Genomic DNA, 23,733 nt, shown 5'->3' on the forward strand with positions numbered 1-23,733 from the left:
ACAGGTCTCCTTCAGCAACTCTAATAAGTAGTTCCACAGGAACTACGGAGAAAGAATAGACTTCTCTAAGGGAGGTAGCGTGTTTTTAAAGCTGAAAGAATTACACACACACACAAGATAAAGAGAGTCACAGGGGAGTACAGAGAAAGGCAGGGGTTGTCTTAGTCAGTACTCTATTACTGTGAAGAGACACCTTGACCACAGCACCTCTTATGAAGGAAAACATCTTGTTGGCTGGCTTCAGAGGTTTAGTCCATTAGTCTTAGCCTTAGGGCAGGAAGTATGGCAGGGCAGAGGCAGACATGCTGCTGGAGAAAGAGCTGAGAGTTTTACATCCTGATCCACAGGCAGCAGGAAGTTACAGTGACTTTGACTTCTGAGACCTCAAAGTCTCACCCCCTCCAACAAAACCACACCCATGCCAACGAGGCCACACCTCCTAATTGCATCACTCCCTATGGGCCTATGCAGGCAGTTTTTACTCAAACCACCACAGTGATCTAAGAGACTTCACAACAGGGTGTTTATTTCTGTTGACAAATGGCACTGTTTCGGTTGTATCAGACCCTGAACTAAACCCCTGGTGATCAGTAAGCTACTAGCCTCAGCAGCTTGGGTGAGAGAGGTTGGAGATAGAGGTTCTGGTAGGTGGCCATTGACGCAGCAGTGTGAGAAGGCACCAGTCAGTGTTCAGGAGCGACTGACACAGTAATTTAACTGGTTCATTTTTGTGAACCTTTCTATCGTATATCAAAGATTCTGCGAAAAGATGAGAACAAATAAACCTCTTTCCTCTCCACTCAGTAGTCAGTAGAAAGCTTGAACACATCATATAGCTAAGAACAATGTAAGACAGAGTGGAGACTGGGATATCAGAGAATAAACAAAAGGTTCTGACAACCAAAGGAAGCAACTGATATGGTATTTTCTGCTGGAAGTCAGTTAAAGCTTCATACAGGAAGTAATATTTGACTGCACCTTGAAAACGGATGACATTTTAAAGGTGGAAGAGACAGGAACAGGCCTGGCACAGACAGGAAGTATATAAAGAAAGGCATATAAACACAGGATGTGAGCCCTCTAGTACTGAAGATTAGCCAGGGGTACTCAGGAGAGCTGGGTAGGGTGGGGCTGGCTGTGATGGAACTTAAAAACAATGCTAAAATAGAGAGAGGAGCCGCTTTTTTTTTTTTTTTTTTTTTTTTTTTTTTTTTTTTTAAGCAAAGAAATAACAGGATCTGATTTTGTATGGCAGTCATTGAGCTCTGAGTGAATAGCTTAGGAGGTGTAAAAGGTAAGATTCTAAGCAAGAAGAGGGGCTGGAGAGATGACTTAGCAGTCCAGAACACTTGCTGCTTCATTGTGAGGACCAGAGTTCAAATCCCTGCACCTATATGAGACTGCTCTCTAAGAGGCTGTAATGCCAAGAAATCCAGTTTCCTCCACTGGCCTTTATGGGCACTCATACGGCATACACCCACATGTAAAAGTATTTTTTTATCCCCTGATGTATATGTTGTTTCGGAGGCTTATTGCCTCTGTCTGCTAACCTAGTCCTGGATGCTTCTAGCCTCAGTACGACCTAATATAGGCCTAGAGTGTTTTCAGTCCCTGAGACTTGCTGCTGAATAAGCTCACCCTTTCTAGTTCTTTCTGAGCTCTGGCTCAAACACTCTCCAAGCTGACTGATTCAATCTGGCTCCTCCGCCCCCTCCCTCCCTCTCCTGAAGTGTTCTCTTCTCCTGAGAGGTAGGCATATCCTGTTCTGTCAGATTGTTCTCTGATTCATCGCTGTGTCACTTTGCCACTCAACTTGACATCACTTTCCACATGGGCACTTCCTTCCACAAACTAAACTTCACCTTCATTGTTTGAGATTAAAGGTGTATACTAAGGGTGTGTCTGTGTCCATCCAGGGAGATTAAAGGTGTGTGATGAGACCGAGCCACACCACAACTAGAAATAGGATTTTTCAGTAAATAACACAATCGCAGAGTTCACAGTGTGATCAGATATCCTGCAACACCCATACCCCCACACACATGATTTTTGTTTTAAGTTGACAGATGGAAGCAACATGGGAACAAATCCAGTGTCTTTTCTTTTAAGATTTTATTTTATATATATATATTATATATATATATTATATATATGATGAGTACACTGCAGCTGTCTTCACACACACCTAAAGAGGACATCAGATCCCATTACAGATGGTTGTGAGCCACCATGTGGTTGCTGGGAATTGAACTCAGGACCTCTGGAAGAGCAGTCAGTGCTCTTAACCTCTGAGCCATTTCTCCAGCCCCCAAAGCCAGTGTCTTTTGTAACAGAGTATGGAAAGGTAGTCTTAACCAGCAGGTCCTCCGTGGGAAATTTTTCTGGCTAGTTAGAGAAATGCAGAGGGCAAAAGAGTTGGAAAAGGGAAAGAGACTCCAGGGAGGTAGGTATGTCGCCTTAAGATTGCTGCAGGGAATGTAATCCCAGGACAGAGGAAAAGGCAGGGAGAGTGCCAAGAGTTCAAGGCCAGCCAGGGAGGCTGGGGTGTCCTTGGGGTAGAGTCCATCAATTAAAATTTTCCAGCATGGGTCTCCCCTCCCTTCACTTTTCCTCTATCCCTCCCCTTCCTTTTCCAGGTGTACATGGACAAGGTAGGTGACTCAGTCCCAGCGAGCTCAGATGGTTCACTACCTACTTCCTAGATTTGCTCTTTCAGCCTGGTGACACAGCTCTGTGTTCCACTAACCAGAGACCAGTGCCTGCTGGGATGCTGACATGAGTGTTGTTCCCTTGCTTCTCTAGACTTTGGCTTCAGCAACCTCTTCACTCCAGGGCAGCTGCTGAAGACATGGTGTGGCAGCCCTCCCTATGCCGCCCCAGAGCTCTTCGAAGGGAAAGAATATGATGGGCCCAAAGTGGACATATGGGTGAGTATGTCCCTTCTTACCACCTGTCCCCTTGCAGATGACAGTTGTCATGTGGGAGTGCAGAGCACGTTCACCTGCTCTTGCAACCCAGTTTCCCCCAGTACCCAAGTTACATGAGCCTTGGCTTTCAACTACTCCCTTTGCACCTGCAGAGGAACCCTGTGAGGGCCTGAGCAGAAGATGCCTGTGGCAACAACAGAGATTACTTTTCCTTGAGAGGCTGGGTCTGAGAAATGTTTGGAATTTCACCCTAAATCCATGTCTGGAAGCAAAGACTGTTATCTGCTCTGAAGACGATTGACCTTGACACTGACCCATATTATATCCTAAAAAGAGGACAAGTTGGTCCCATCATCTGCACATACACTAATGGTCTCTTTTGTTTCCTCTGATGCTATTAACTGTCCCTACTCTCTGTTCGGGCTACAGAGCCTTGGAGTTGTCCTCTACGTGCTGGTGTGTGGCGCCCTGCCGTTTGATGGGAGCACACTGCAGAATCTGCGGGCCCGAGTGCTGAGTGGCAAGTTCCGCATCCCGTTCTTTATGTCCACAGGTAAGGGACCCGCCAGCATAAAGCCATGACTGCCTTCACAGAGAGGCAGGCATGTGAAGTAATTTCACAAGTGTAGTGATGCTGGGTCAGTGGCCATTTGGCTGCTCTCTAAGCTGCAGCTTGCCTCAGCTCCTTCAAGAGGCAAGGTTCCTTAGCAGCAAAATAAGCCACCTGCTTTGGCTTGGGGATCTGGGCTCTGCTCAGTATCAATTTGTCTGAGCTGTTGTTTCCTCAGTCTAAGACGGCTAAGGGCTTTGCACGGCCCCTGGCATACAGATTAGATTAACTGCTGTGTGAGTCACTGGTGCCATCATGGTGCTACAGTGGGATCAGTGCGTGTCACTTGTCCTCCCCACAGCCTCCACTGGAGTGCCGGAGCTCCGCAGTTGGCATTGATGCCCAGGACAAAGCAGGTTTTCGTCTTTGTCTTCATATGGTCTCATTTCCTAGTTCTCAAGTCTACCTTCATATTCTGTTTAGGAAATTTTTTTAAGTAAGTGGACAATAGGATAATAGCTTTTTGGAAATTTTAACACTGAAAACGGATACCAGAAACCCAGATGTTATAGTTAGCAGACAACTCAGAACCTCTGGGTTTGGCTTCAGTTTGGGATGTGTTTAGTTGGTTGGTTTGGGATTTCTTTGTCACCATTTCTGTGCATGTCTGATCCACTATAGACAGTGGTACCTTTTGTCTAGCTACTTTCCTCTTAAGGAGAGCATGCACACCTTTAGAATACGTAGGTGGAGTGTGGGTTCCGTTTAACTGAGTCATCTCAGAACTGATGATTTAGAAGGTCATGTGTCAGGTGATGATAATGCTAAGGAAAGGGGAAGAAGAAACCTTTAGAATGGTGGGTGGGAGATCATTCAAAGAGGAACAGTTGGAAAACGTGACATTTCAGGGACAACTGGAAAGGAAGGATGCTGGAGGATTACTGCCTGAAGGCCCCAGGGAGGGAGCAATTGGGGTGTGCCTGAAAGGAGTTGAGCATGTAGACTCTCTGCTTTTACTCTGCTGGAAGCGGAAGAATTAGAAGCTCTTAACAATAGAGAATAATATGGTTAGACCTGTGGGGGTTTTCTAAATTTTTATTACAAAAACTTTTTAAAAATTGAAAAGATTTTTTTCATTGGCTTTTAAAGACAATCTTGGTAGTTGCTACACTGGTTGTTGAAAGGAGAGTGTAGTGCAGTGCTGTGTGGTGCAGTACAGTGCTGTGTGGTGCAGTGCAGAGCTGTGTGGTGCAGTGCAGTGCCATGTACTATCACGCAACACAGTGCAGTGCTGTGTGGTGCTGTGTTCTAAGGCACAGCACAGTGTAGTGCAGTGTTGTGTTGTGGAATGCTGGGCAGTGCAGTTCAGTATATGAGTGTTGTGCAGTGCAGTGCAGTGCAGCTCAGTGAAGAAGCCTGGTTGCTAGGAGACTTAGAGAGCTTGTGCAGGCTGTGGGTGGCTGGAGTGTTGTGCAGTGCAGTGCAGTGCAGTGCAGCTCAGTGAAGAAGCCTGGTTGCTAGGAGACTTAGAGAGCTGGTGCAGCTGTGGGTGGCTGGTCCCAGCCTGAGGAATAGAGTGATTTGGGACGGAACGCTGCTGCACACTGGTTGGCGTGTCGGAGGAATTTTACAGACATTACCTCCCTTCAGTATTATGAGCTATATGAGGTTGTTACCCCACTTTGCAGGTGGTGCCACGTCCAGGAGAGTGTAAGCAGTGTCCCCATGTAGAACAGCTTATTAGTAGCTAAACTAGAATTTGAGCCAAGGCAGTATGTCTCAAATAATGTTTGATATTGGATTTAAGATAAGAAAGAATAGTTACAGGTAACCCCAAGATTTGTACCTGAGCGACAGAAAGGATGAATTCGCTACTAAATCAAGGATAACTGAATCGTCAGCATTTTGGAGAGATGTTTTTAGAACTGTCAAGTTTGGGGTGCCTGTTAGCCATCTAAAAGACAGTTCTGGTCAGCAGTTGGAAAGGAGAGAGTTGTAGCTTAGGATGCCTCTTTGAGTGTCATAGAATATACTCTAATGCTACCAGGTAGGCCCGCTCTCTGTGCCTCTCAGGATGGTTAGAGATGGTTAGAAGAATGGTTAGGGAGGAAAGCCAGAGTCACTTGAAGACAAGTGAAGCTGCCCTGGAAGCTGAGGTAGAGGACAGAGAACTGAGTGCTGGATTGAGAGGAATGGAGCTCCCTCGTGGGGTTTTGGTGCCACTGCCACGGGAAGCTGATCCATGCACACAGTAGGACCGAGTGCAAGGCACAGGAAAGGGGGAAGCCTTGACTCTTCCCAGTTTGACTGTACAGTGATGGAGATAGAGAAGTGTGCTCTAGGGGGCTCCAACCCTGGTCATCAGATATCCTGCCAGTAGCTGCATTTCCTGTTGTCATGGTGACTGCATTTTTACCATTCCCTACTAAGGAAAAAAAATGAGGACAGTTTTAGGTTCACTGCAGAATTAAAGGGACAGAAGATGTTCATATGCCCCCTGCCTCACTCCCCCTTCCCCCTACCCCCACACACACCGTCATTCAGAGCCTGTCATTTACAAGAGGGTTCACTGTCGGGGTTGTAAATTCGCTGGGCTCTGACAAGTGTATAAAGGCATTTATCCACCATGATCCTGTCAGACAGAGAATCCCCACCTCTGGGATGATCCTGTGTGCTCCTCCCATTCCTCCCTTCTTTCTCTCCCCACTGGTGAGCATCGTCTCCATACATTTTTACTTTCCGGAATGTGATATGGTTGGAAGTGCCATTTTACGTTGGCCTTCCACTTAGGAACATGCACAGGCATGCAATGTCTGTTGTGTCTTGCTAGCTTATTTCCCTTTACTGCTGAGTACTCCCTTGCCTGAATGTACTACAGTTTATCCTTTTGCCCACTGATGAGTGTCATGGCTGCTCTCCAGTTTTGACAGTTTGTAACTGAGATTGCTTTGATAGCCTTGTGCGGATTTGTGTATGGACACACGTTTTCGGCTCACTTGAGTAAGTGCCACGGAGCATGCCTGTGAGGCCATATGGTAAGAGCTTGTTTAGATTTGTAGTAGACTGCCAAACGGCCTTTCCTAGAGCTGGGCTGTGTTGTTGTAAATAAGAGTTCTTATTGCTGCCCGACTTGTGGCTTTTGCCTGATTAGCCTGTGGGGCGTGGTCCCCTTTCACATGTGTGTGGTGTTCCTTTCATTTGAAGCTCTGAAGTCTGTGATCCTGAACATCCTTGTATAGGTGTCTCATCAGGTCTTCATTTTTTATTCCTCTCCAACAAAGTCTCATAGTATTTTCCAAGTTGCCTTTGAACTCCTGGGCTTACACAGTCCTGGATCCGAGGATCCGGAATTGCTCATTTATTTATTAGGGTGTTTCACTGTCTTCTAAACCCCATTGTTTCTTACTGCTTCTGAGATCCATTCCTTCTATCCCCTAAATATACTCTGCCAGATTTTTCGTTCTCTCTTAATCCTTACATCTCCTCTTACCCGAATGATCTGTCTGAGCCATCTCGTTTACTGCCATGGCTTCACCAATCCCTTTTGGGGACTGCTCCCAATTAACTGTCTGCAAATTCTCTCCTGAGGTCTAGGGCCACATATCTATCCATTTGCTATTTAGCATCTTTAAAAAAATTATTCTCGGGCTGGCGAGATGGCTCAGTGGTTAAGAGTGCCAACTGCTCTTCCGAAGGTCCAGAGTTCAAATCCCAGCAACCACATGGTGGCTCACAAACATCCGTAACGAAATCTGATGCCCTTTGCTGGAGTATCTGAGGACAGCTACAGTGTACTTACATATAATAAATAATAAATAAATCTTTAAAAAAAATTCTCCTTGATTTGTAGTACTGAGACTCGAACCCAGAGCCTTGAGTATGTTAGGTGGACACCCTACCCCTGAACTACAACCTGTTACTCAATGTCTTCCTTTAACATCTTGAAATCACATTCACTGAAGCATTTTCCAAAATGAACTTCATTCCCTATCCACAGATTTGCTCTATTTGGTGTCCCTGGTGTCCCCGTCTGAGGCTTGGCAGAAACAAGCCTTGATTGTTTCTTCTTTTATCACCACCAGAGCCAACTGGTTAGTGAAGGCTGTGCAGTCAGTCTGCTATTCCAGTAACCACACTGTCATCTTCTCTTGCCTAAGTTAGACTTTGTCAAATCTGTGGATGCTGAGTTCCATCCTTGTCTTCTCCATGTTTCTGCGTGACACGAATAATAAAAACTACACCACACATGCAAACTCACATGTACACACATACAAACGCACAAATCTGATGATATCATTTTATAGTTTAAAAATGTTTCAGTAGTTTACCATTGCCCTAAAGTTTACTGCTAATGTGTCTAAAGCACTGAACTTCAAGAATTTTTACTACAACCATGATAAAAAATATACTTTATACTACAACTTAGAACACACACATATATGTTTTTAAAAATCAAAATATATTGTTTTGAGACAGAGTCTCTTTCTATAACCCAGGCTGATTTTAAACTAAAGAACCATCTCGCCCAGTCTCCTGAGTGCTGGAGTTGCAGGCAGTCTAGCCTGATCGAGTGCTAAGCTGATGATCCTGAGGGTGATGGTCAAGATTGTTCTCTGGCCTACACACGTGCACATTCAAGAAAAGGCAAATCCAGATATTTTCCAGGTTTTTTATCTTTATGAACCTTGTCTTACTACTATGACATTTATCAAAATATACTGTAATTGAAGGCTAGAGAGATGGCTCAGCAGTTCAGAGCATTGTCTGCTCTTCCAGAAGTCCTGAGTTCAATTCCCAGCAACCACATGGTGACTCATGACCATCTATACTGGGATCTGATGCCCTCTTCTGACATGCAGGTATATATGCAAAGTCATGTACATGAAAATAAATAAGATATATATGTATGTGTGTGTGTGTATATATATATATATATATATATATATATATATATATATATGTATGTTTTTTTTTTTTTTTCGAGACAGGGTTTCTCTGTGTAGCCCTGGCTGTCCTGGAACTCACTTTGTAGACCAGGCTGGCCTCAAACTCAGAAATCTGCCTGCCTCTGCCTCCCGAGTGCTGGGACACATATATTTTTTAATCTTAACTTATTTCTTATTGTAATTTTTTCATTATAAACCTTCCACACCAGACTCTGAACTTAAAGAATATGCATAGAAAGCCTCCATCCTTCCCACAGTTGTTTATAATCTAGCAGTGTCTGGTACACAGCAGCACTTCCTACATACTGAGTCTGTGTCAGAGTCAACTGCACCTACCTTGTGTTCTAGGGGCTTTCATTGACTCTTAAAATCAGGTTGCTGGTGGTGCAGGCCTTTAACCCCAGCCCTGGGAGGCAGGTAGATCTGTTCAAGGCCAGCCTGGTCTGCATAGTGAATTAAGACCCTGTCTCAGCCCGGCAGTGGTGGTGCATGCCTTTAATCCCAGCACTTGGGAGGCAGAGGCAGGTGGATCTCTGAGTTCAAGGCCAGCCTGGTCTACAGAGTGAGTTCCAGGACAGCCAGGGCTACACAGAGAAACTCTGTCTCGAACCGCCCCCCCCCAAAAGGAAAAGACCATGTCTCGAAAAAGAAAAATCAGAAATGTACACAACTGTGACTTCTTCTGTAGCACCTCACTCCCCGCCCCGCCCACCCCCTCCCCCAGTCCTGTTTTCTCTTGTTCTGACCTCAGGCCCTGGGCTTTAGTCATAGGAAAGTCTTTGTCCTTTCTCAGACTTAGCAAGCACACTCTGCTGTCCCCTCAGGTGGGCACTCTGAGGCCTCTATTGACACTCGCCCCATTGCCACCAACAGCATCCATAATTGTATTTGTCTTAACCCTAGCCTCAGCTCCACACGCTCTAAATTGTTTTCCCGCCTCCCACGTCATCATCATCGTCGTTGTCATTGTCAACATCAGCTGGCAGGGATGAGCGGTTTCGGATAAGTTTTGTTCACTGCTATATTCCCAAGCCATGGGGTAGTGTCTGGTGTCTAAACTCATAAAGATGTATTAAAGGAGGGATCTCATACACAGGTTTGTTAAAAATACGGCCTACAGGGGTGGGGGAGGGAGGGGGATACGGCCCACAAAAGCCCTTCCACAGGAAATACTCTCACTCAAACAATATCAAGAAATTACATTGTGCGTGTCTAATCTCAGCACTTGGGAGGTGGAAGCAGGAGGCTCAGGAACTGAAGTTCATTAGCTGCTCAGTGAGTTCGAGGCTAGCCTGGGCCACATGAGATCCTGTTTCAGTCCCTGCTCCACCCTTAAACACACACAAAAATAACTACATTTCTCTAAGGCTTTAGAGTTTATGAAGTATTTTCCTGTATTTCGTCTGCTTTAAACTCTGCAGCTGTGCTCTGGAGTTGTTACTATATACTATTTTCCTGCTTCCCGTGACGTGTAGAGAAGCGAGTTGCCTTGTAAAAGCCACATAGATCACCCCAGTCAGCCACTCCTCGGATGCTGTATTGTTCTGCTCAACCTCACTGTTATAAAAAAAAAAGGGGGGGGGGAGGGGCAGGTCAATAAACCACTTCCTCTGCTTTTCCAGTGTCCACAGTATTTCCTGTGAGGAGTTTGGATATCCTCCATCTTCCACCCCAGTCTCTCAGACCATGCAAGGCTCTTGCTCAATCAGGCCTCCCCAAAGCAGGCTGCTGAGCATAGCTCCTGGCAAATAACCTAGCTGCTGAAACCACGCTCTTAGTGGGTTATCATGAGTGTCGAAAGATTCTGAGAATGGCAGCGTGATTGTCCTAAATAGTGATACTGTATAATCCCGGAGAGGAGATTCCCCAAGTGAATAAAACAATGCTCTGTAAGATGAAGCACAGAAAGTGAGAACCAGTGGAGGAAATGAGCTGGTGGTCACCGTCTTACTGCATGCTCATTCTCGTCCCCAGCGATATGCATGTGCTTAGCTTTATCCTGTACCATAGACCTGAATCCCAAGACTCATCAGAGGCTGGTACTGTCCATATAGTGAGGCACAGAGGAAAAGGAAATCATAGGATAGTCCTTCAAGGATCATGGAGCTCAGGTTCAAGGGAAGTGCGCTTGAGTCTCACCTGGGGTCCTCTTTCTGTCTCTGGGCATAGTTGTGACTCACTAGACCTGGAATTAGCTCTTCCTGTGGAGGTCGGAGCTGTCAGGTCTGCTCTCCCTCTTTGTGTTTCTGTCTCTTTCCTATAGAGGACAGTGTGGGTGAAGAACAAGACCTGTTCTCTGCTGTCACCAGCTTGGCCTGATCTTACGGATTTCTGTGAAAAGATGTAGAAACTCAGTCAGGGCTGAGAGAGCTTTCCACATTAGCCTGTGAAACACTAGAAGATCCTTTCCTCTATCTTTTTTATGGCCAAGTCAGACTCCAGAGTGTCTCCAGCTGGGAGATCAGTCTCTGAAGATGGGCAGTTTCTATAGTAACTGTGGGATGAAGTTGTCTTCTCATAGTAGGTCAAAGCTTGTTAGACACGAGTGTTCTTCCGTGGGTGTCCTGAGATCAACTAAGGTCACATATTGTTACATGGCATTTGTCATGGGCTAATGAGTGTCATGAGTGGGTTTTAACCACCTAGTTTATTATGGCCTAAGACAGCCAGATGCATTTTACACAGCTGCATCTTCTGGAACCTAGAGGCACCTGGCAGGAATTACATGTCTTTTCAGTGACTATTTTGAGTGAAATATGGAAGGAATCACAATGTTGGTCATATGATGGTGGATACCTTTAATCTTAGCACTCAGGAGACAAAGGCAAGCAGATCCTGTGAGGTCAAAGCTAGCCTGCTCTACATAGCAAGTTCCAGGACAGCCAGGGCTACATAATAGAAACTCTGTCTCAATGTCCCAACCTCCCACCCCACCAAAAAAAGGAAAGTTGAGAAAGAACTTACTATGTAACTGTAGACTCCTCCTGTGGGCTCAGCATTGCACTACTCAAGTGATAGGTAGCTCCCCACCGATGGTTTACGCACTCAGGAAACCAATTGGCTTTATAATCTTTTGTTATTATTTTGTAGATGACTAGATCAAGTGACTTCTGGTTAGTTTGCAAAGGTATTTTGAGCCAGCTGGCTCAGGCCCTTCATCCCAGCACTCAGGAGGCTGAAGCAGGAGGAACACAAGTGAGTTGGACACCAGCATTGGTTACATAGGAGGTTGGAGGCCAGACTGGGCAACATAGTGAGACCATCTCACAGCAAAAAACAAAACAAAACAAACTATTTGATTTACTGTAATTTGGCTCTCCGAGTCTCTGATAAATCATGTTTGTTACAAACCAGGTTTGTTTTGTTTTTAAGGTTTATTTATTTATTTTTATTATGTATACAGTGCTCTGCCTGCATGTATTCCTGCAGGCCAGAAGAGGGCACCAGATCTCATTATAGATGGCTATGCTGGAAATTGAACTCAGGACCTCTGTAGCCATCTCTCCAGGCCCAGACCAGTGTTTTTGAGTGAAGCTTCTTGGATTGACCCAGAGCTCAGAGCTGTCATCCAGGGAGCATTTCAGCCTTTGCCACAAGATGATAAGGGGACTCATTTCCTTGAGCTCATATAAAATGAGACCTGGTCTAGCCAGTGTCAGCAGAGGCCACATCTGACTCCACCCACTGATGGAAGCCAGCAATATACACATTCGGTTACTAGATTCACTCCCTGATAATACATTTTTAAACCCTTGGATATGTGTTTTGCCTTATCCTCTTGTTAAATACCACCTATGAGCGAATATAGTCCAACCATTTACTTAACGGAAGGAAAATTAATTTACCATGAAGAAACTGTGCTGATGCTGAGTGCATTGAGATCTCTTGTGGGCAATATTTTTGAGTCCTTATTGATTAGACTTCATTGGGACTTAATTAGCTGTAATATTGCATAAGCATTTTATCCCTGGGAATGCAGATCCCACTTACATAATGCTTCTGATGGAGAATATGGCCTACAGCTACTGCCAGAAAGCTTTCACTTAGAGGACGGTGACTCTGCCCCATCCGAGCACCCATCAAGAACCGCACAGTGTCTCCCTGGGCGAAAGCACTTTGTGGAGAGGAGCAAGAGTGGGAATGGGCGTCACTTGCCCAAGCTATAAGTGCAGAGGCACATCTTTGGAGATCTGCTCTCCATCCAGGGAGAAAAACCTGCGGTGCTTTGGTGTCTATCCACCTGGGAACACATCTCAAGCCAGAGAGCTGGGTGTGGTGCCACACCTGTAATCCCAGCACTTAGAAGGCAGAGGCAAGAGAATCACAAGTCACCCTCAACTATGTGTAAGTTTCAAGGGCAACCTGGGGTCTATGAGACCCATTTTAAGACAAAACAAAGCTAGACCTCATCCGAGTGAATCAGGCCTCACCCTAGTCCCATGAGTTTATCTAAGTTTCTAGAAAGCCAGGGATGAAGAAGGTCCTTGATAGTGTTCCAGTTATAACTATACCTTTCAAGCAAACTGTTTTCTGATTTATGGAAAGCCTTTATAGAAGAATAAAGAAAACTCCAAGTAGAAGAAGCTTGATTCCAGAGGTTGGGTGATAACTAACTTTGGGTTCCTGTGCACTAAGCACAGTTGGTTTAACTACTTAGTTCTCAGCAGGCTCTAACTACCCCGTGAGATATGCTGAATGCTGGATTGTTTGATTGGTGTAAAAATAAAGGCATAGCAAGGATAAGAGATGCTCACTTAGAAAATGCTAGAGCTAACCTTTGAACCTTAGCCATCTGACCCCAGAGAGTTCCTAACCATTCTCAGTTGGAGTTAGTTCTCGGTAAATACATACCTCGTAAGGTTTTTGGAGTATTTGGAGAGTCCTGGAGTGGATATCAAAGAAGGCATTAATAGGAGGCCACGAGATGGCAGTGCAGGTAAAGGCACTCGCCACAAGGCCTGGGGGCTTAAGTTCCAAGACCGCCCCTGCCCCATGCCCACATACACTAGAGCTTAAATACACATTTTGAAAACTTCTTAATTAATAGCACATACTTTAGACTCTGGGAGATTTCTAGCTCCGGCCAACCTCTTACCAAAGCTGTCTTGGTTAAAAACCGAAACACAATGCTATTTTAAGAATAGATTTAACTTTTCATTATCTGTATAGAGATGATGACAAACTTTATTTTCTGTTTATAGAGAAAAGTAGCAGAGCCAGGTTTGATGGTGCATGTCTATAGCCCCATCAGCTGGAGGGATGAGAACAAACTAGTGCCAGCCTGGGCTACATAGTGAGAAGTAGTTTCAAAGACAGGGAGGGGAAGAGACTGAGAGACCAAGCCAGGAGAGACTCTGAGAGGACATGAGAATGTTTTATTTGCGGTTTTCTTTCTGGAAAAAGTAGTCAGCATTACTGAGATACTGAGTCACAAACATCTGAAGGCCTGGAGCGCAAAGCACCACAGACTCCTGAAAGCCATGTAGTTAGCTCTCTGTGCAGAGGCTCCTCAGAGCCCCCTCTCCATCCTTCTGTCTGCAGAATCAGCTCTCCTGTTTTGATCCCTGACCTGGACAGAGCTTGCGAGTAACAGAAACTGACAGCAGTGTGCCAGCTTGCATCCAATTCTGACACGCAGTTTAACTGTTTGAAGTTCTGAAAGTTGTTCATTATCCACAGAAAGGGATGTTTTAGAGATTGGACTGCCGGTTAATTTTTGTTCCCATTTTGGATTTTGAGATTTAGAAAAATAGAGCTGTCTAAAATTTGGATTGCTATAAAAGCAATCTATAACTAAGGAGTAAACATTGATGGGAAGCATGCTAAAATTGTCCAAAATATAGACTTTGGTGCTGAACACTTGAGAATCCCATATGTATTTAAACATATGTATTGAGCATATGTCTTGTTGACTGGAAAGACTAAGAGAAACTAGACCAAACACCTTCTTGTACACACTTAGAGGAAGCATGGGTTTCTGGGTAATTGTTTCTTACACTCTTATAATGCCCTCTGGCAAACAGATGGCTTCTCTTTCCACCAGCTCAAAGAAGCTGTGCGTGTGCAGGGACCTGGCACGTCGTTTCTTTGAGACCGTTCCTCTGTGCAGACCCAAGAGCAGAGCTTTACGATGGCACTACTTGAAAGGTTCAAGGATGGCGGGCTTTCCTTCATGGGGTCAGCCCAGAGATGCTGGATCCAGTCCCACAGAGCTCAGTTCTCCTTGTGTGATTCCTTGGTTTGCAACGCCTGTCCCATCCATCCCCCACAATCACCAGAGCTCAGGCTTCAGGAGGACCGTTCATCCTAGCTGCTGAACTCATTAGCAGGTGAACACGGGTGCGCACACACACACACACACACACACACACACACACACACACACACCCCTTTCCATGCTCTCCTGCTCCCAGTCTCGCTGTCAGCCCACATCACAGTCCCGTCATCTCATTAGTAGTTGTGGGCACGCCCTCTCCTGCTCCGTTTGGAACCTGCTTGTAGGTGACTAGTGCCGCAGCAGCCTTTGGAGCTCACACAGCACGTCATCAGCTGGATGCGAGAATTGTTTGGATTTGTTTTTCTAAAGCTATGCTGGGTGCTACCTCAAACACTAAAAATGGTCATTGTTTGTTTGTTTGTTTGTTGAGGCTTCTGTGTAGCCCAAACTGTCCTGGAACTTACTCTGTAGACCAGACTGGCCTTGACCTGCCTTTGCCTTCCAAGTGCTGAGATTAAAAGGGCGTGCCACCACATCCAGCTTCTAATAATGTATTTTTTTTTCACAATTTTTTTTATTATGTATTTTCCTCAATTACATTTCCAATGCTATCCCAAAAGTCCCCCATACTTCCCCCCCCACACACTTCCCTACCCACCCATTCCCATTCTTTTGGCCCTGGCATTCCCCTGTATTGGGGCATATAAAGTTTGCAAGTCCAATGGGCCTCTCTTTCCAGTGATGGCCGACTAGGCCATCTTTCAATACATATGCAGCTAGAGACAAGAGCTCCNGGGTANTGGTTANTNCATNNTGTTGTTCCNNCNATAGGGTTGCAGATCCCTTTANCTCCTTGGGTACTTTCTCTAGCTTCTCCATTGGGAGCCCTGTGATCCATCCAATAGCTGACTGTGAGCATCCACTTCTGTGTTTGCTAGGACCCGGCATAGTCTCACAAGAGACAACTATATCAGGGTCCTTTCAGCAAAATCTTGCTAGTGTATGCAATCTAATAATGTATTTTTAAAGGTAGTATTTAGATTAAGAATTCTCTAGGAGGGTTGGTGAGGTAGTTCAATGGATAAAGGCCCTAGCCACACAAGCCTGCTAACCCAAGTTTGTTTCCTGGACCACTAACCAGACCGTCCTCCCTTAAAGGTGGAAGAGAATGAATCGCATCCACAAAGTTAGCTTCTGACCTCTACACATAGGCCATGTATGCATGCATGTGTGCGTGCACACACAATAATAATAAAATAAACCACCCCAGAAATCCAAATGCTTAGAAGACTGAGGCAGGAGGACCATGAGTTTAGGATTAGCCTGAGTCTGGCTTATCTCAAAAAAAACAAAGCAAGAACAACAATAAAAATAAACAGACTCTACTGTTTAGTATCTGCCTAAGTTTCTTAATGTCTCAGTTTTAATTTCTTATAAAATGTAGATTTTAATAGGTGTCCTGTATAGGCTGAGGCCTTACAGGACTTAGTACTCTGCCTACCACACCATACCCAACCGTGATAATATCGGCAGGTATGTCTCTGAAGGAACCACTCTACTGACATTTCATTTCCTTCTTTCTGGTTTTGACCCCATACAGCAGCACACCTAAATCTTTAGTAAAATAATGGTTTTCTGGCAACTCCAGCTTGAAGTGTGGGAATGACTGTTCTGTTGTGACTTCTTAGGTATTTTCTGTCTTTATTTTTGGTTTTGGGGTTTGTTTGTTTGTTTGGAGACAGTCTCACTCTGTAACTTAGTTTGTCTAGAACTCCCTGCAGTGGTCACATAACCCAGGGTGGCCTTGAACCCGGGTAGGCAGCCTCCAAGTGAACAGGCACGGGCCATTGTTCTCTAGGTCTGTTGCTTTTGGTTTGGGAACAATATTCAGCACGCACTTGGCCTTGATGATCTTCCTGTCTGGGCTCCTAAGTACTGAGGTCCTAGGAATGAATACACCTCCACAGCTAGCTTCTGAGGACATTGTTAGAGTTGTCAGCAAGGTTCTCAGTCACTGACGCTAGGTTCCTGCCCCTGCTGTTTGGGAGGACCCCTTCATGTTTGGACACTGATGGTGTTCTGAAAGGTACAATTGCTGTCTTGGAAGCTTCCCATTCTTCTTCAGACATAAGTCTGTGAGTCTTTGAGTGACATCATGAAGACTACCATGCGACGCATTTCTAGTGAAAATGAGATTACTACATCATACACAGACCATTCCTTTATCACTGTCATAGAGTTTTGAGAATTGGGGTAGGTGACCAAGGAGTTCCTTATGTCCCCTTGTTATGCAGAATAGTGATCTATAAAAATAAGTAGCTGTGACCCTCTGGGAAGGGACAGTGAGGAGCCACTTTGCTGAGGCATCCTGAAGAGCTGGCAGGTTCCCCTCCGCTCTGCTTCATTCTCCCGCTGCTCACTTGAGTATCATGTGGTTGTAGGTTTGAAGACGGTCATTGCCTTCATTTTCACATCCTTTCCATATTTTGTGTAGAATAACGTGAATTCAATTTTATGAGCTATATGATACTGAGAAAATGTGGCTTGATGCTGAGTTCGGTCATGTTTCACCCTCTGCAGCAGATGAAACGGGTTAGCTTCTGATCATCAGCCAGTTTCTGCTCCATGTGACAGCTAGGATCAGCGCTTGCCCTTGTGCCACCGACACAGAACAGAGGTCCCTAATCTGGGGACTCTATGAAAACTCTGGCTCCTTGAACAATCAAAGATTAATGCAAGTTTGTGTACATAGTTTCATAATTCCTTGTGATTTATTTTCTGTGGTGAGACTTTCGGGGTCTCTTAGGATAAAGTCTGTGGAGGATGACTGAGAGGAAGTTTCAGAAGCCTGGGGTTCAGATTTGCACTGGGACTTATGACAGCTTATTTTGTTTGTTTGTTGTTGTTTAAAGAAATTGCCTAGGAGAGGAACTCTTTGTTTTAAAGCAAGCCTGTTACAGACATTATTTGGCCTTGGCCCCCTAATGTCTTACATGAAATTTTGTGCAGAAAGACCAAAGGAAAAGAGTGGACGCCATCTAGAGGTTGAACAACAGTATTACAGCTTCCAAAGCTTACCCTGGCCTCTGTGCACTCAACTTTGTGAATTAAGAACGTTTTTCTTTCTCTTTCTCTTTTCTTTTCTTTTCTTTTCTTTTCTTTTCTTTTCTTTTCTTTTCTTTTCTTTTCTTTTCTTTTCTTTTCTTTTCTTTCCTTTCCTTTCCTTTCCTTCCTTCCTTCCTTTCTTTCTTTCTCTTTCTTCTTCCTTTCTTTCTCTTTCTTCTTTCTTTCTTTCTTTCTTTCTTTCTTTCTTTCTTTCTTTCTTTCTTTCTTTCTTTCTTTCTGTGATGACAGACATGTATGTCATAGATGCTTCACTGCTGTGTCTACCCTTGCTACTGTTGACATAATTTTAGAATGGAGATGCCATAGTCTTTGAGATAGAAACTGTACTTGAATATACCTTTACTCATAAAGTAAAAACAAATCAATATTTTTATTTAGCATCTGTTTTGGATTTTACATTAAAAATTAAGAGTAATTCTTTTAAATGACTCTGAGTATATATTTCATGATAGTGATGTTACTATAAGTGGTGTAGAAATTGCAGAGTTGAATTTGTTCTGGAAAAAAATAGATGACTAGAATGTATATCTGCCTCATGATAATTATAGGACAGTCAAGAGCATATCCTTATGGTAGCTGAATGTTTTAACATTTCAAAGTCTTATTTGTTCATTTATAAATGTGCATCTTTATAGTACCTGATCTAGGATTATTATGAAGACTAAATGAAATAAAATCATCTTCACAATACAGTCTTACTTGGTTAAGATGAATATTCAATAAATATTCATACCTTCAGTTCCCATTAGACATAATGGACATTTTTCGTATGGATATTCCATATTGCATATAGCAGTAAAAAGGACACATGCCTTGCATTGTCGCAGAGATTGTGTCAGCAAGCACAAATACGAAGAAGAGAAGTCCTTAAATAATTCATGTAAAGAAAAGTCACGTGACACAGTGAAGAGTAATCGAGCTTGTTTTCATGTCAGAGGTCAGAGATAAGTTTCTGAGGAAGTGACAGTTAAACTCTTACCTGCATGACAGGGAGCCCTCCATGAGAAGGCCTGTGGAGTTTCCATTTCAACTAGAGGACTAAGCATGGAGGCCAGACAGCTAAGAGAACTTCACTGTGGGAAATCAGACAGGAACCTTTTAGGCCCAGGACTTAATATTTTCATTTTGAGGGTCATGAGAAGAAACTGTAGAGTTATTAAAGTGGTGATGGTTTAGCCTTAGCCTTAGAAAAATGCCAGTGGAGAATAAGTAAGACAGAAGCGAGAAGCCCTCTTGGGAACCTTTTCTGGCTGTCTCATCTCAGCAAGCAGTGACGGCTTGGGATGGACCCTTTCGGCTCTGTAGGATTGTGGTTAGCGGCACCAGGTCAGGGGTTAGGGAGATAATTCTTGGGGTAAACTGCTTACATTGCTGTGTTTGGATCCCTAGCACCCATGCAAAAGTAGACATGGTGGTACACACCCGTAATCCCAACACTGAGGGTCAGGATGCAAAGATCTCGGGTTCACCAGCCAGCTCATATAGTGGAGCTGGTGAGCTTCAGGCTTGTGTGAGTCACTGTCTCAAAAAGTATATAATGGAAACAATTGAGGAAGCCATCGTAGCATTACCTCTGACCTACATCCTTGTTCACATAGGCAAATGGTCCTGACACACATGCACACACCCAGGTAGACATCCAGACTATTGGTTTGGATCTGACTGTGGCCTCTGTGCTGAATCTGGGCCATTTCTAAAGTGGGAAGGATGTTCACAAACTGCTCTTAGGTTTGTGGTAGGGTGTGGTGAGGCTGAGGTAGCAGTTGTAAAGCACTGTGAATCCGTGCACGATGCGGCCTCATCATTGTCTGCCGCCTTCCCCATGACTGTTGCTCCAGCATGGTCATCAGAGCTCCCAATTTACACATGAGAGCTTTTGTAAAGTGGGTGGCTTTGAAATCAGAATATAGGCTTCTGATTTGGAACTCTCTCTCCAGGATAACCTGGAGTGTGAGTTGAAGGCTGAAGAGAAACAGAACTAAAACAGGGAGCCTGAGACTCTACCTACTGCTCTTACATCTAGCCCTATCAGCTCTCCCAGCCGCCGCCGCCCCCCCCCCACTAGACTGAGGACAGCTGTTTGTCTGTTGCAGAGTGTGAGCACTTGATCCGCCACATGCTGGTGTTAGATCCAAATAAGCGCCTCTCAATGGAACAGATCTGCAGGCACAAGTGGATGAAACTCGGAGATGCAGACCCCAACTTTGACAGGGTAAGCCAGACCCTTGCCTCAGGGAACTCCTTCTCTTCTTCAGTGGTTGTAATCTGCCTAGGACCTAAAGAGATAAGCAGTAGGAATCAGCTGCTGGCTAAAACCAGTGGCAGGTGAATTCACAGGGAGCCACGGCATCCAGCAAGGCTGTGGAGACAGTGATACTGGGCATTACCACAGAAATCATAGTTTGCTTTTGACTTCTGAGACAGCATACTCCCAGTTCTGCAGGTCACTGCCACCAGAGTGCCTCTCTTGTCTTGAGTGTGCTCACTTCAACAGCTTCTGTCACATACTGCTGCACCCCATTATGATCATTCTCATACCCCAGGAACTCAGGAAGCAGCCCTGAGGGTTTTGTCAGCCCATAGCTGATTGCCAGAGCTGTCTTGCTTAGACTTCGTATGAGACCCAGAGAATCTGCAGCAGTGGGGCATAGAACAGCTTTGTCAATGTGTATCCCATGCCGTGTTGATGTAGTTAACTGGGGTTTGACGGCTTGCCTCTATAAAACTGTATTATATTACAGTTAATAGCGGAGTGCCAGCAACTGAAGGAGGAAAGGCAGTCGGACCCCCTCAACGATGATGTCCTCTTGGCTATGGAAGACATGGGGCTGGACAAGGAGCGCACACTTCAGGTACCTAAGAAGGAGTGCAGAGCAGTAAGATAAGCGGCCCTTCCTCTTGCCTGCCTTTCCTGCAGTGTCCCCTTCCTGAGCTCGTGGGTGTTCCTGCTTTCCTCCCTTTCCCTCCTCCTTTGCCCTTCCTGGACCTGAAAGGGAAGGAAGGAGCTGCTTTGTGCTGTGCCGGTGGTGTCTGGTATGTCAGTGAGGCGCCACCTCCGGGTCTCGCTCTCCCTTTCTCTTTTGGTAGTCATTAAGGTCGGATGCCTATGACCACTATAGTGCAATCTACAGCCTGCTGTGCGATCGACACAAGAAACACAAAAATTTACGTCCCGGACCACTTCCCAGCATGCCCCAAGCCATGACTTTCCAGGCACCAGTCAATCTCCAGGTGGGCAATGTCTCTGAGACCTAGGTGAGAAGAGATTATACCAGGGCAAGGGCTAGCTACTGCTCATCAGCTTTTGGTCAGGAGAGATTCATATTCATCCATCTATCTGTACCTCCTCCCTTGTCAGAAGACCATCAAAGTCTGGGTCTGTCTTTGAGAGAAAGTCGCATGTCAGAAACAGTTGTCTTCTTAGTTTTGTTTTAAGAAGTAGCAAATCATTGTGAGATACCATTCTCCCTAAAGATGCTTCCTTGCTGTGTTGCCTGAGAGCAGAAGAACCAGGCTTTGGCAATCAAGACTGCTTTGAATATAATCCTAGCCATTGGGAATCTGAGGCAGAGGAATGAGTTCAAGGCTAGCCTGGGTTACATAGCAAGAGCATGTCTTAGAGGAAGGGGTGAGGGGAGAAACTACTTTGAAAAGCTATCATTATTTCTTCTAGTGTCTCAGCTCTCTGTGTGTCTGTATGTGCTGCTTTCTAGGCGGAGCAGACAGGCACTGCTATGAACCTTAGCGTCCCTCAAGTTCAGCTGATCAACCCAGAGAACCAAATTATAGAGGCAAGTAGCCACCACATCTGATCACTGTCAACTGAAACCATGTCTCTTCCCATAGCTACAATTCCTTTCCTTCCTTCTGAGTTACTTCTGATCAACTGTGTTTCCCTCCACCTTAGCCTGACGGGGCCGTGAACTTGGACAGTGATGAGGGTGAAGAGCCTTCTCCAGAAGCCTTGGTTCGCTATTTGTCAATGAGGAGGCACACGGTGGGAGTGGCTGACCCACGGTAAGTACCTGGTCAGCATCCTGCTCAGCCCTAAGTCAAAAGGTTCCACCAGGGTGAGTGCCTCCTGTGGCACATTTTCTGAGAGGCCACACTAGGCCATTGCCAATCTGACTAGTTATTCTCCCTATATGCAGTGCCTCTTAGTAGCCATGTGAGGAGAGTGTGATAACATCTTTGTTGATAGATGGAGTTCTTCTAGTCTAAGTCATCAGAAATATCCTGTAGTATTCAGTCACCTATAGCAAAGTGTAATAGAGCAAGCCTTTCATCCCAGCACATAGGAGGCAGAGGCAGGAGTTGCTCTTGAGTTCAAGGCCAGCATGGTCTGTATATTGAGTTCAAGGGCATATAAAGAGACCCTGTCTCAAAAAAATAAGTAAATAAATCTGCCAACTTTAGCAGCTTTTAGAGATGCTATCTACCTCATGTTCTATATTGGAACTCTTCTAGAAAGAGGAGACAGGTGGTGTGGCATCATTTATATATGTGGACAGTTAGAGGCACTTGTCTGGCACAAGCAAGATTCAGGATTCAGTATCCTGCTTTGTCTCAAAATGAACAGGAATCCCAAAACACATTTCCCAAAGTGTTCCTTGAGGTCCTCATGTTGGGGAAGTGGATTCAGGACCAACTCACTCCATTTCTACTCTGCAGTCGAGACCTGTCAGCATGAACGACAGCCCATCTTGTTGTTGAATGTTTTCCTCACTGAGCAGGAAAGAGTGTTATATATAGCAAGCCTTGTCCTGAGAGTTCAGCTCAGGGCAGAGCTGGCTTTCTTATGTCTGTCTTCTGAGTGGATCCCCAGAAGAAACGCCCATGCCTGCTGGTTTGCTTGTTTTCCGTGCTTGTTCTCGATGTGATCAAACAAGCAAGTGAGAGAACATTTGGGTTCCACAGAATGTGTCACTGCCAACGAGGGGTGGAGTCCTGAGTCGTGATTAGTGGAAAAATCTCTTATTTAAAGTCTGCTGGGCACGACAGTCCCGAACATCCAGTTCTTATCTGTCCTGTCTGCATGGACGGTAGTAACTGAATTCTTTCCCTGGTGAATCAGTTGCTACTTCAGGCAGTCATTGTCTTAGCGGATGCCCTATGCTCTCTAGAAACTTGCTGTTCTCCTCCAGGCTTTGAGAGCCTGGGCTGGAGTTGTGCCAGCCTGTGTGTCTCCTATTGGCTTTCGAAAGGGATCAATGAAGTAGACTCCCCAATAACTCAGAGTGAAATTCCACATAGGAGACAGACTTCTGCTTTGCTTTAGTGTCTTAGACAGAAATAGAAATTTAGGAGGAGTAACGTCCAGAAGGTGGTGCTTCTGCTGGCATAGAGACCTCAGTTCAGATCCTCAGTGTTCATAGAGAGCCAGCTGTGGCAGCCTCTGTTGTAACTACAGCTCTGTAGAATGGAGACAGGCAGATGCACCAAGCTCACAGACAGCCTGACAACAAGCAAGACCGTGAGAGACCCAGGAGAGCATGGGAGAGGAAGGCTTCCTACCTCTGGCCTCCATACTCATACATAGACATATGTTGAGACACTCACACACATTTACTATCGTACACACATAGACTACATCTGCACACACATGTATACACATACGAAAAAAAATAGAAAAAGTCAGGCAGTGACACACACCTTTAATCCCAGTACTCAATACCTTTAATCCCAGTACTCAGTAGACAGAGGCAGGTGGGTCTCTGAGTTGACAGCCAGTTTGGTCTATAGAGCAAGTAACATGACAGCCAAGGAAGGATACAAAGGGAAACCCTAACCCAAAAGACCCTCCTACCCACCTCCAAAAAAGATTTGTGTGTCTGTATGTGTGTGTGTGTGTGTGTGTATAAAATTTTTTTACTGTACTAGTTGTGGCGGTAGTATTGACTACTGTTCTAGTTGTGGTGGTAGTATTGACTACTGTTCTAGTTGTGGCGGTAGTATTGACTGTTGTAC

The 23,733-nt window shown here is 45.0% G+C and overlaps 1 protein-coding gene across 2 annotated transcripts in view; it reads left to right on the top strand.

Annotated features, from left to right (window-relative positions):
• The window catches only part of Sik3 (SIK family kinase 3), a 204,429-nt gene that overhangs the window by 152,648 nt on the left and 28,048 nt on the right, over positions 1 to 23,733 (top strand). For both annotated transcript variants that reach the window (XM_021173280.2, XM_021173281.2), the window contains exons 5-11: positions 2,803 to 2,927; positions 3,357 to 3,480; positions 19,860 to 19,978; positions 20,508 to 20,618; positions 20,854 to 20,997; positions 21,480 to 21,557; positions 21,674 to 21,783. In XM_021173280.2, coding sequence (XP_021028939.1) covers positions 2,803 to 2,927; positions 3,357 to 3,480; positions 19,860 to 19,978; positions 20,508 to 20,618; positions 20,854 to 20,997; positions 21,480 to 21,557; positions 21,674 to 21,783 — 811 coding nt within the window. The remainder of the gene's footprint in view (positions 1 to 2,802; positions 2,928 to 3,356; positions 3,481 to 19,859; positions 19,979 to 20,507; positions 20,619 to 20,853; positions 20,998 to 21,479; positions 21,558 to 21,673; positions 21,784 to 23,733) is intronic.

Source organism: Mus caroli, chromosome 9 (genome assembly GCF_900094665.2).
Source record: "Mus caroli chromosome 9, CAROLI_EIJ_v1.1, whole genome shotgun sequence".
NCBI classification, from domain to species: Eukaryota; Metazoa; Chordata; class Mammalia; order Rodentia; family Muridae; genus Mus; species Mus caroli.